At 41.1% G+C, this 13103-nt stretch overlaps 1 protein-coding gene across 1 annotated transcript in view; it reads right to left on the bottom strand.

The window, feature by feature from the left end:
• The window catches only part of DMC1 (DNA meiotic recombinase 1), a 29437-nt gene extending 21682 nt beyond the window's left edge, over positions 1-7755 (bottom strand). Inside the window, exons 1-7 of the mRNA XM_090272423.1 lie at positions 7622-7755; positions 6534-6578; positions 5477-5623; positions 4595-4677; positions 3682-3734; positions 2411-2452; positions 670-742 (exon numbers count right to left, since the gene is read on the bottom strand). Coding sequence (XP_090128549.1) covers positions 670-742; positions 2411-2452; positions 3682-3734; positions 4595-4677; positions 5477-5623; positions 6534-6578; positions 7622-7672 — 494 coding nt within the window. The 5' untranslated portion in view covers positions 7673-7755. The remainder of the gene's footprint in view (positions 1-669; positions 743-2410; positions 2453-3681; positions 3735-4594; positions 4678-5476; positions 5624-6533; positions 6579-7621) is intronic.
• Between the last annotated feature and the right edge of the window lie 5348 nt (positions 7756-13103).

The following is a 13103-nucleotide window of genomic DNA, read 5'->3' as shown; positions in this document are numbered from 1 at the left end:
GTTAAAGGGACCCATTTATGAAAAAGAAGATCAAAACTATGAATATTAAAATGACAACAAATAACTATTAACAACTGAATCGACAAAACAAAAACAAAAGCAAACTAAGCAAACAACCAGAACAGGAACAGAATCATAGGCATGGAGATCATTTGGAGGGTTATCAGCTGGGAGGGGGAAGGGGCAGAATTCGGGGAAGGTACAGGGATTAAGAAGCATAATTGGTAGGAACAAAATAGACAAGGAGATGTTAAGCATAGTATAGGAAACAGAGAAGCCAAAGAACTTGCATGCACAACCCACGGACATGAACTGAGGGATGAGGGGGATTGCTGGAGGGAAGGTGGGTACCAGATGGAGGGAGGCAATGGGAGAAAATCGAGACTACTATAATAGCACATCAATAAAATATACTTAAAAAAACCCATTTATTTCCCTAATAAAGGTGGATTCCAATTCAAAAAAATAAAAAATAAAATAAAAAGTGATTTGAGACGTGGTTTTTATTACTGCTGGTTTACGGGATGACTATAAAAATATACTTTCGTGATCATGGTATCTCCCCTGCCAGGTAAGTATATATAAAAATATATTTTCAACAAACTTTTTTATAGTAACATTACTATATCACACTACTATGTTAGCAACTTGTTTAAATAAAAAGGTTACAAAGTATTTTCTGTATCAATGAAGATAATCTTTCCTCCTGAGTAGCCACCTGCTCCTGGAAGTTGAGCTGTCACTAGGAAGCAATGAAAAGTTAATTAATATTAATAGCAGTGAATAAACTTGTACAAATAAATGTATAGATTAACATGGGATTTATGCTGCTTGCAGTTATTTACTCAAGCTAGCAAAGAATCATGATGCTTTTGTTTCTACACAGCATTTTACAGTTTTATATTACCAACCAATAGCAAAATTGTAAGTATTCTGTCAGCAGAGTAGTGAAAGAATGTCGATCTCTCTCACAATGGGAGATATTCATGAAAGCTAGTTCTCCTAAAAAATGCAGGTAGAATTTACTTTTTTCCTATAAGAAATAATCACAAATATAATTTATGCTATATAATTCATTAAAAAAGCTTTTGATCAATTTATGTCAACTTTAAAATGCATTTTCTTTATATGTAGTAGTAGTTCATACTAAGGAATTACTTTATAGTAGGTACATGCATTATGTTATTTATTTTTCAAAACAACCCTAAATTTGGCACTATCGTTATTCCTATTTTGCTCATGGGGACAATTAGACAGGTGAAGCAACTTGACCAAGTCACAGAGCTGTTAATGGTAAAGCAAAGACCGGAGCCAGGTATTTTGATTCCAGAATCCCTTTTATAACCATTGTGCCATGCTCCTCCTACTTAAGTCAAAGAAATGCACAGTAATGTCTTTGTGCAAAAGGAGATTTCTTCCTTACTTTGTTTTAGAAAAGTTTGTTTTTAATTTTTTCTCAGGGCCAGCCTTACTCCATGGAAAGTAAGGGGTTGCAGGCCTCAATAGGTTTTGTGACGTTCTTGAAGACATGACAAAGAAAAGATGGAATGGGAAAAGCTGAGACAGTGAAAGCCTCTCTCCACCAACATACTCACATAACCCATTAACCCATCCCTATTCCATTCAGGGGCTCAGAGTGCAGCACATCCCTGCAAGCAAAACCCATTCTGGTATCTGTGTAACTACGGGCAGTCTACTTAACCTCCCTGAGATTTAACTTCCTGGAAATTTGTTCAGATTACATGAGATTATACAAGAGGGAAACCCCCCCCCCCCCAAATCAGAATTTATTTATAAGAACTGTGTATTTATTCTTACATGTTTAAACTCCAATCACCTTTAAAGTACTTTACATTTGATGCAGTACACCTATGGAGGCATTTTTTACACTGCTCAAATCAGTTTTTGAACTCGTCGACTTTGATGCCTTTTACTGTTTCTGCCATTTTTGTTTTACCTCTTACACATCAGCAAAACGTTTCCCTTTGAGGACTTTTTTCATCCAGTGAAACAAACAAAAATCATTTGGGGTGAGATAGGGTGAATAGGCAGGGTGGGGCATGGGGGTCATGCTCTTTTGGGTCAAAAACTGCTGAACACTCAGCAGGGTGTGGGCAGGTGCACCAGTTTATCACCCATCGTGAAATGGACAAATACGTTGAAAGAGTTTTTTTAAAAAATTCACTGAAGCCAAATGCAGCTCCTCGTGACAATGCCAGCTGTTACACTGATACAGATGGGCTCCTAGAACACTCACCTAAGCGGGGGAAGCCTGTGCTACAAGGGGCCTTCCCTTCAAAAGATAATTCTGGATTTTTTGGGTCCCCTCATATGAAGTACAAGGGACGTATTAGATTAGTAAGTGACAGCTATGATTATTGTTATTATTGTTGTTGTTATGTATCCTTACCACAGAGGGTGTGAGAGAGCTGGGTTTTTCCAGTACGAAATTCTGTGAAATATAGAAAACGAAAACAAAAAAAGCACAGTTAATTTTTAGATATTTTCATAGAGACTAAAATATGGCCTCAGAATATAATTTTCATTTTCAACTGTCAAATCTTACACATAAAGTACCTCCACATCATAAATGAATTCTGTATATAGGAATACCAGTAGTAAAAATAACTTTAAAAATATTTTTTAAATTTATTTTTAGAGCATGTGGAAAGGAGGGAGAAAGAGAGGGAGGGAAACATCAATCGGTTGCGTCTCAACTGGTCCCCCAACTTGGGACCCGTCGGGCAACCCAGGCATGTGCCCTGACCAGAAATCCATCCAGCAACCTTTTAGTCTGCAGGCTAGGACTCAATCCACTGAGCCACAGGAGCCAGGGCTCAAAATAACCTTTAAAGGTACTTTTTTCACAAAGCTGTCCTTTAGATAAAATTTAAGTTAAATTAAGGTTTCTTGAGGAATAGTCATATAAATGAGAGTTTAAGCCCCCACGACAGGAAGGAGAGCCTGGGGTGCTCCCATTGAACTGAAACGCTCCAAGGGAAGCTGAAGTCGTCTCGGACCGGTAGCATGCCCTAGGTTCCAGAAAGCAGGTTTTCTCTGCAGGAAAACTTGCTCCCTCACCAGTTTAGGCCCACTGAACTCCCACAGATTAAAATTAAGCAATAATCTCACAAATATCAATAAATATACAAGATGTGAACCACTAAGACTGATGTACTGAAAACAGAAATAATGAAAACCAGATTTATTTCTCTAAGTCAACAAAAACATCAACAAAACAAGAGATTTAATTCCCCAAGGGCTGCAAATACTGGAATTGTCAGGCACAGAATATAATATAGTTATGCATGAATTGTTTTGAAGAAAATTAGAGGATATAAACAGGGAAGAGAAAATTTACTCTCCATGTTCATGCAACATGCATTTCTTAGAAATAAGATGTTTCATTATTCAACTACCTTTTGAAGGAATGCAAAAAAAATTCTATTCTCTTCTATAGGAGTCAGAGATAAAATGATGAAAAATGCCAAAAACATCCATCTATTAATGGAATATATTTTAAATGTAGCCTAGAATAATCCTGCATTACGATAACTGATATTTTATCATAAGTTCCAAACTAGATACAATTTACTATTGGTTGTTTATTTAATTACATATGTATGTGTGTGTATATATATATAATTTTTCCCAAAAACAAAATATTAAGGTCCTGCCTACCTCCAAAAGCTTCTGTGATTGCCATGCTTTCAATTCCACCTCCTAGCAACTTGCTAGAAATAGAAAGCAAGCATTAGTAACAGGAACAGAAATAGAGACATCAAGAAAGGAGAAAGTGTTAATATCATTGCTTTCTAAATCTATTCAACGTGAACAGGAATTCTTGGCTGAACAAATGGCACTCCACCTGTTTAGATCACAGGTTCCACTGTGTACAGGCTGGTGGATCAACAAAACAACTTGTAAGCCCTGCTTTTATTACAAATAGAAAATGGGCAATACAGGCCTTATGTTTCAGTTCTGTTCTTTAGAACAGGAGTTTGAATAAATGGTCTTATTATTAAATAGGTTTTTCATATTCTGCTGGGACTATGTTTCTAAAACTTAATTGAGCATTCAATTTTTAAAAAATATATTGTGTTCTGGTCAGTGTGGCTCAGTTGGTTGGAGCATTGTTCTGTAGACCAGAAGGTCGTGGGCTCGATTCCCAGTCAGGGCATATACTCAGGTTGTGGGTTCGATCCCTGTTTGGAGCACATAGGAGAAGGCAACGAATCGGTGTTTCTCTCTCTCTCTTTCCCTTCCTCTTTCTCTAAAAGCAATGAAAAAAAAAAAAAGCCCTTGGGTGAGAATAAAAAGTATATACCAAGAAACATGAAAAATAGATATTAGAAGAAAGAAAATGATAAGCTAAACTAATTTAAAAAAATTATTGGTAGATTAATGTAGGCTGACTCAGAAGCTATTTATATTTTGGGTCTGAATTTCTTGTAAGAAATTCAATCCTGTTTCTATAAGTAGTTTAGAATTTATTTGCTTCAGATATCTTTTGAAAAAAAAATACTACAGAGAAAAAGAAATATAGTATTTTAAAGCTTGTGCTTAATGATTATAAACTATATGAGATACATACTCAAATTCCTGGCTCCCAGTGGTGATATGGAAAACCATTTTCCTCTTCTCACTATACTCAAATGCAGTCAAGAATCCTGGCTCCTATAGAAAGACAAAAGGAAAGGTTTAAAAAGGGTATAAGACGATGGTTTTAATTTCAAATGTTGCTGAAACTATATACTTGGTTATCAGAATCAGTATTTGACATAAGCTGCAGTTCTTTTGTCTTTGAAGGCAGCACAAGATCATAGTGAAGAACACAGGCCCTTGAGCCACCCTACCCAGGTTCAGTGGCCCCAAAAGCCCTACACAAAAGCTTGAATCAAAGCATGTGTTTGCTTGGAGCCTGTCAGCTGCACGGACCTCTCAGTCTGTGGGCCCAACTACAAGGTATGGTTTGGCTCGGCTGCCACAGTGAGCATGACCTTGGTCATAGCTATCTCAACTGCACATACATAGACCCAGCCACTATTAGACTTCTTCTAACCCAAGGCTCTCTTATCAATTGGTCTACATGAGGAGAGAGTAACTTCTTTGGTGCTGAGTGCTTTGCAACAGCCATAGATATATTTGAGGAGATGAAGCAGGAATAAGGAGGAGGAATGTAAAAAACAAAAATAAAAAGGAGAAGGAAAGGCAGAGAAGAAGGAAGAAAAAGAAATGTAAAAGGAGACAAAAAGAGAAGTTTTGGTAAAAATGATTGCCTTCATAGTGCTCTAGGTCTCTTAACTGCTACCTCGATCTTTCAGAAATGAACTGCTGTCACTTTTTAACAAGGAGAGAAGAATATTCTGTGAGCTACAGGAACTCAGAGTTCCCACGCCCGTTTCTAGTGTTCTTAATGAGAAAGAGGCTCACGGGGCCTTCTTAGCTAAAACAACAAAGACGGGATTTTGCTTACAATAAGTTTGTTGGCTGCCTCTTTAATCTTGTCCACTTTGGCTTCGGAGAGCCCTTTGACGTTGCATAGGGCTCTTCTTGTTGTCATCTGTATGCCTTTGATGGTACAGATTCCTACTGACTTTAGTTTCTTAATGTCAGCCACATTCTGTGAATAAAGGAATGGAGCAGATTGACAAAATACCAGCCTGGAAAACTCCCATACTATGTCATGCGCTTCTGTGTCCATCTCCCTCCACCGTGATGCCAATTTTACACAAGCAACCAGGTGGAACCCACCCACCATGTAGCCAAATGTTCTAGAAATATCTGAGTAGAACAGACCCAGCGCGCTGCCAAATGTTCTGGCTGTGCTCTGATTTCCCAAAAATGTTAATGAGAGACCATGGCAATGTAACAATTCAAAAAGAAAGTCTGTTGGTAGAAAAACTAGCAAATTTATCACACATTCACCCCCTCAGCTCAGCTCCTTCCTTCTATAGAACTTCATTACCAATATGTTCTTTTTAAAATTTTAAAGATTTTTTTCCCCTCTATTCTTGGAGAATGCAATTAACTACATCACCAAAAGACCAGCATTTTCTCTTACTTCTATTTTCTAAATCCAGCTGAAAGAGATCAAATGTGAGGCTTCGAAAGGTAATGTCAGACTTTTACCATCAACTGATTGCTGTTGAAATTTAGTTCACTATCTGAAGTCTGGATTTCTGTAAACATCATTTACGGTAATCACCTGACACAGAACTGACTCTTCTGCTGATGAGAACAACAGACGGAGACGGCTCTGAATACCTCCAGGTGAACCCGTGGTTCTCAAAACGGAGCAATTTTGCCCCCTGGGGACACTTCAAAAGGTCTGGGCAAATTTTAGTTGTCACAACTAGAGATGTGCTACTGGCATAGAGTGAGCGGTTAGGAGCCAGGGATGCTGCTAAACACCCGCCAGTGCACCGGACAGCTCCCCACAACGGAGACTTGCCCAGTCCAGAACGTTCGAAGGGTCAAAGCTGAGAAACCCTGAAGTGGACAATTTCACACAGCATTGAAAAAATACTTACAATTCCATGTTTTTGTAACAGGTCAATGTCTTGAAACATAGATTCCTAAAGGGGATGGAAGAGGAAAAAATGGAATTTTGATTTCATACCCAACTGTTTTGCATCTTTTAAAGAGTTAATTCAATATTATGGTCACTCCAAATTCCTCAAATTTGACTCCTCCAGACAGACAGAGGTAGGATCAAGAATGCGTTTACAAACACAGGGTCCCACACTTAGAAGAGCTAACATCAGATGGGCTGGGAAGTCCCATACTTTTGTCATGGTGTATCCGAATTTTAAGACCTTAACCCAAAGCAGTGGAACAACATTTAACCTATTTTTAGATGTCTGCTCAGCCTTCTTCCCCACCAGACCTTGCAGTCCTTCCTCTGCTGTTTGGTACCGGTATGAATAGGAACCAGGATGACCATCCCAGCTGTTATTAAAACAATTTCATGCCATTTTCATAGCATAATTTTAGGACACACTGAACTCATACCGGGTGGGAAAATGTGGGGGCTTTTCAGGAAATATAATAAGACCTCTAGAAACGAGTTGCTGCAGCAGTTTACGAACAGTGCTAAAGCATCCAAGTGCCCTGGGCAGGCCATGAGACAGCGGAGCTGGTGAGTGCCTTCAGCTTACCTTCGTGAGGTCCTCACCCAGAGGCTAATGCTGACTTCGCAATCAGCCAGGGACAAAAGCAGCCCTGGGACACCTGACTGCATCGGCCTGTGACAGCAATAGTAACAGCCGCGGTGACAATGACAGTGACACCAGTGAAGGCAAATAAAAATGGGCCAGCCATTCTGGAACAGCTGTGGCCTAGCCTGAGATGGTAATATTTAGCCATGATATGAATAAAATGAGAATACAGATATGGTGAACTTAGAAATACAAATAATAATAAGAATTTCATGCCAGTTGCTAAGTAGCTAATCTTAGCACCCCTTGCCAAATCAGTTGTTACATATTTGTAATATCGCCTCTCTCTAGATCTATGTTTTATTTCTAATCAGTTTCTAAAAATAGTAGCTAAGAGAGGAGGAATTTCATTTTTGTGGCATGACTGAATGTCTACGCATCTTTCAAGATTCTTACCATACCTCCTCATCTTGGAATCCTGGCTCCTCCAGCACCACTTGATCCTCCTTCATGCTGAAACGTGAGCAGCAGAAAAAGAAACAGTTCTGGGAAAATAAGAAATATTCTTTAAGAAGTAGTCATAGACTAGAAGGCACAAAATCCTTGCCCTTGATTTTATTTCCAAGTCACCAGACCAGCAATCAGAGGAACATGTCTGGAATGCGTGGGCTGGCCTGTCCTCTTTGTGCGGCGCACGCGGTGCTACTTCCTTTGTGAGTGTATGTATGCAGGGGTCGGGCACGTACTGTCTTCTCTTTCTGCTCAAAACCGGTCATTTTTTATATCTTTTGATCTCCTATATACAGTTAATTGTGACTGTCTGACACCATCTTTTCATTATCTTGGAATGTTACTCAGAATTGCCTACTGCTATTAAACTTTTCACTGTTAGGTTAACAACGCTTGAAGAATTTTGATTTTCTGTTGTTCTTCCTGGATCTTCCCTGGCTCCTAGAACTTAGTCTACCCTCAATAAATAGATTTTATTTTCTTCATAAAATATGAATGCCTTCTGCTTGCTAATTATAAACGGGCTCTCTTACAGCATATATCTTTTTGCTTCACAGGACATTAGATGCATTCTGTATTTACTAGTTGTATGGTTTTGTTTAAGATTTAAAATTGTGGTGGCTACCCAGTACAATAAACACGATACTAGAACCAATAAACAGTATCGAACTGTTTTTGATTTAACGCCGTAGCAGTCGTTTTAAGATCTCGGGAATCTAGAAGCCAAGGCTGTATTCATTAGACTGAAATGTGGTCCAGATAATTCGTTTTCTTGGTCTTGTTCCATTCCCCTAACACCAGAGTTGGGGGTTGGGGCCCAGTAAAAACGGAACGAACTGCTGAGATGGAGGCATGGTTGCTACCTCCTATACCTCTGAAGGGCAGAGCAATCGAGGGAAACGAGGAGACAGTGGACGTGGAACCTTCTAGAATACTGCCCCGCAATCATATATATGATCACCCAAAACTCCACACTGACTGTCCTCATGGACGCAAAAAAAACCCCACCCATTTCTTCTCCCCTTGAAAAATGAAGATTGTCCTTTATCTTTCTCAAGTAACAGCTGACGGATGGAACAGTTCGGGGGCTCCCAGACACTCCGTCTGAGGCGCCTGCGGCCGAGCACCGTCGTCGGGGAGCGCTGCCCCGGCCCGTCCCCTCAGCAGCAGGCCCGGTCCGCACGCGCTGCGGGACATTTTCCTGACACCCGATTCTCTCAGGAGGAGGCCGAGGCGGCCTCTTCAAGACTCAGGTCCGGCTTCATTAAAGCTTAGGGTGCCGGAAATCCCTCTCGGGGTCACTGAGATTGCCTCCCGGGGCCGAGGGCGGGACGCACGGAGCCTCTAGTGGAGGGCCCGGCAACGGCCACCAAGCGTGACCAGAGAAGGAGACCCCGGCGCTTCCCCTCAGATTCCTCACACGCTTCCCTTTCTGCTACAAACCCCGCTCGTACTCAGTCTCCCGAGGTTTCCAAGGGGAATCCTTTCCGTCCCCCACCCACCCACCCAGGCTTTTCAGTCCTCGGGGATTCGGACTCGGAACCAGAACTCGGAGACTCGCGCCTCGCGCGCCACCGAACAGTTGCTTTGGTTCCAACCTGCCGCAGTCCGGCCGCGCGCGGGGCGGGGACCGTTGTAGGACCGAAGGGGTGGGCGGGGAACGAGGGGGCGGGGCGGGAGTGGGCGGGGCCCCAGGCGGAACTGGGGGCGGGGAACGAGGGGGCGGGGCGGGGTGGGCGGGGCCCCAGGCGGAACTGGGGGCGGGGGGCGGGGCCCGAGGGTCACTGACTTGTGTTGTTACCTGGAGGTGCTGTACTGAGGTGGACCCCAAGTTGAAGACGGGCAGCTGTCGGGAAGAAGGCCCTAGGGTGGGGATTGTTCCGAGATGAAGAGAGACTGCTGGGGAGGGACATGAGGTGGAAGACCTCAAGGCGGAGGAGGGGGGCTAAGTGGCGACAGGACTCTGGGCTTAGTTGGATGAATACGGGGGTCTTTTTTCCCCAGCTCAAGACTCTTCTTTTCACTCCCAATTTTTCATACCTGGCTTCACTAATAGCTCAGGGTTCCTTCCTTCTCTTTCTTTTCTTACCATTTGCCACTCTCGAGTCTGAGAGTGAGGCACCCAAGGCCCATTCGGGATCGTAATTTTTTCTTCGTCTTAACATGAAATTTAAAACAGACAACAGAAGCCAAACATATTTTGGTCCGGCTTTTATTAAACAGAAATTTTAGGCTCCCTTTCATGGCCGCAGAGCTGCCTCTAGCAGCGTCATCCTTTTCCCCTTAAATGGAGACTGTTGAGGAGTCATGAAGCATTTAAAGAGCACCAGTTGAGGTGGAGGCTGTGATGTACTCTGGATGTGTATCTGTGCAAACAGTTTTTGCGTTCCAGACCGAGTACAGGGCGACCCCTTCCCTTCAGTGTCTGAATCATTTTGCTGGAAGAAATAGCACACACACACACACAAATTCCCACAATAGCAGTTGGCATTTTGTAGGGCATTCCCCCTCCCGTCCGCCCCCCTCCCCCCCGGGCTGTTTAAAGAGCCAATCAATAACTGCCGCAGCTCTAACAACTCTTATTTTCCAGAAACATAGCCTCCATTTTTAGGATGAACTGGATAGGGAGAATAGGCTTTCACTTCGAGGGCTCACCTAAAATATAGCGACTTTTGAGCAATTGCGTAGATGGAGAAATCAGCTGTACAGAAGAGCTGCGAAGAGCATAACAAGATGATTTAGGGAAATAAAACATATGTAGTTGGATGTAGTGACAGCTGGGAGAGAGAAGTGTTCATAATATTTGAAGGTTGTGTGCAGTACACTTAAACTGAAATGAGCTTGGTAATAAATTTGCAAAGTGAGGATAAAAACCTTGTTTGAATATGATTTTGGTGGTTATATACAACTTTTAAAATATTTTTCTTAAAAAATATACCGAAACCCTGGAGTAGTTAAAAAGTATACTTGAAGACTTTTCCATTCAAATCAGAATAAAAAAGACATCTTTCATATCAAACAAAAATTCTGAATATATGACATTTCAAATCAGTAAGGAAATAATGAATCCAATGAATGGTGTTGGAACAACTAGGTAGCCAGCTGGAAGAAAAAATAAAATTGGAACCATATCTCTCACACCTTATACCAAAATAAATTCCAGATGGATCAAGAAATCTGAACAATAAAATAAAAGTGCTAGAAAAAAAATGAGACGCATTTCTATTATTTCAGAAAAAAATATTTTTAAGTATGACACAAAACTCAGAAGCCATAAAAGACATAAAAATGACTACATTAGCCCTGGCTGGTGGGACTCAGTGGATTGAGCACCAGCCAGTGAACCAGAGGATTTGCTGGTTCAATTCCCAGTCAGGGCACATGCCTGGGTTGCGGGCAAGGTCCCCAGCTGGGGGTGTATGAGAGGCAGCCGACTGATGTTTCTCTCCCTCTCTTTCTCCCTCTAAAAATAAATAAATAAAGTCTTTTAAAAAAATGACTACATTGAAAAAAAATCCTGCCTGGAAAAATGCTACTTTTCCATCCTAGAGCATGGCAAGCCAGAATAATTAGTAATTCTGTCGATTAGTTTTCACGATTTCTCAAATCCTTCAGCGAGTCCACAAGTTCTCTATAAAATTTAAAATTTTGTGTAATTTTATAACAGTCTAAGAATTTTTTAAAAGGCAGTGAGATTACAGTTAAGACATGGCTTTTAAACCATCACACTTTATTGCCCCTCTGTGGACACCACCTTATAATCAAATATATGTATATGATTTCACTACAAATATTTGAGTTTCCTCAAACTGGTGCCTATAGATATATATTCTTAAGAGTTTCAAGGGCTCCAATTTGAGAAATAGAGCACTAAAGAATGAAGGGCCGTCACAAAAGAATTTTAGTGGGTACCTCTCCCCTTAAACATGTTTAATTCATTCAAAAAAAATTACTTTTTGTCAGACTCTGTGCCAGGTGTTGGGTGCAAGGGACTCAACAAGAAACAAGATAGAAACCCGGGAGGGGGCTACAGGTGAGGTTATGGGCAAACATGGTAGTATATACACACACATATGTATGTCCGTATTGGGGGCTTTCTCATTTATTTAGGTTTATTTCCACGTTTGAAAAACTGCCAAATTTGGCACATAGCTGCCCAGAGAGGCATGCCTCTGAGTTTATTTAACCACCATTTATTATATATGTGGTCCCACCTCTCTGCTGGATACGGAGAGAGAGAGACAGGTCTCTGCCCTCAAGAAGCCATGAGTCTAATAGGGAAGATAAATACAGAAATGGATATTCACACGCAGGGCCAGATAAGAGCAGATTATACACACATGCAGTTGGGAGCCAAGGAGACCTCTCCCCGGGCATCCTCACAGGGGTGGTTACCCTTACTCAGGGGCTGGAAGGATCAGGAAGGAGGTGCCAGCTGGGCACTGGGAAGGACGGAGGGAACACGGAGGCTTATTCGGGGAGCTGCAGGTGGTCCTGCTAGCGCGAAAGGTGCTAGGGAGACATGAGCTCTCAGAAACCAAACGTAAATCCGATGACAGTTCATATTTATAGCACTGACTGCTTCCCACAGATTAAAACGTCCACTCCACACACAGGCACCTGAGGCAGGAACTGTTTTATCTCTATTTACAGATGATGGAACTACACGAGGTTAAATAACTTGCCCAAGGCTCGCAGTCTGGCTCACGTCCAGTTTCTTAACCAATATGCTAACCAGTATGTGACGCTCTGTATATTCATATGGGATTTTATTTTACATTTATAGAAGTATGGTATAAGCACTCAGAGGAGAAGCAACTAAGCCATACTTAGAGGACAGTTCAGCCTCACTAGCTGTGTGGTCTTAGGGGAATTACTTAACCTCTCTGTGACTCAGTTTCCTTATCTAAAAACAAAGAATAATTTAGTACTGAGAGTTGTTGTGAGAATTAAGTGGGTAAATACACTTGGAGTATTTGGGCTGCTATGTGCAGAACGAATTGGAGGGGGTAAGAGAAGGCAAGGAGAACGCTAGGAGAACACTGTCAAAGTCCAACCCAGCGGGGATGGCGGCTTCAACCAAGAATGGCCTCAGTCTGAAATGGAGAAAACTGTAACTCATTCACAGGACTACATGACGAGACAAAATAATATGTAATAATATACTTAAAAGTGTCTAGTCCATAGTATATGCCTTTAATTTTTATTATGGATAATTTCAAATACATACAAAAGTAACATAGTATAATATTCCCACATGGCTAATCTTGTTTCACTTATACTTCCATCTATTTCCTCCCTCATATTATTTTGAAGCAAATTCCATACATCATATAACTTCATATGTAAATATTTCAGTATATATCTTTTAAAGGACTCTTTTAAAAAACATAACCATAATACCATTAACACACCTAAACATTAATAACAATT

Source organism: Furipterus horrens, unplaced genomic scaffold, assembly GCF_987537825.1.
Source record: "Furipterus horrens unplaced genomic scaffold, mFurHor1.1.pri manual_scaffold_4, whole genome shotgun sequence".
Lineage (NCBI taxonomy): Eukaryota > Metazoa > Chordata > Mammalia > Chiroptera > Furipteridae > Furipterus > Furipterus horrens.
This window is presented reverse-complemented; position numbering and strand designations above follow the sequence as displayed.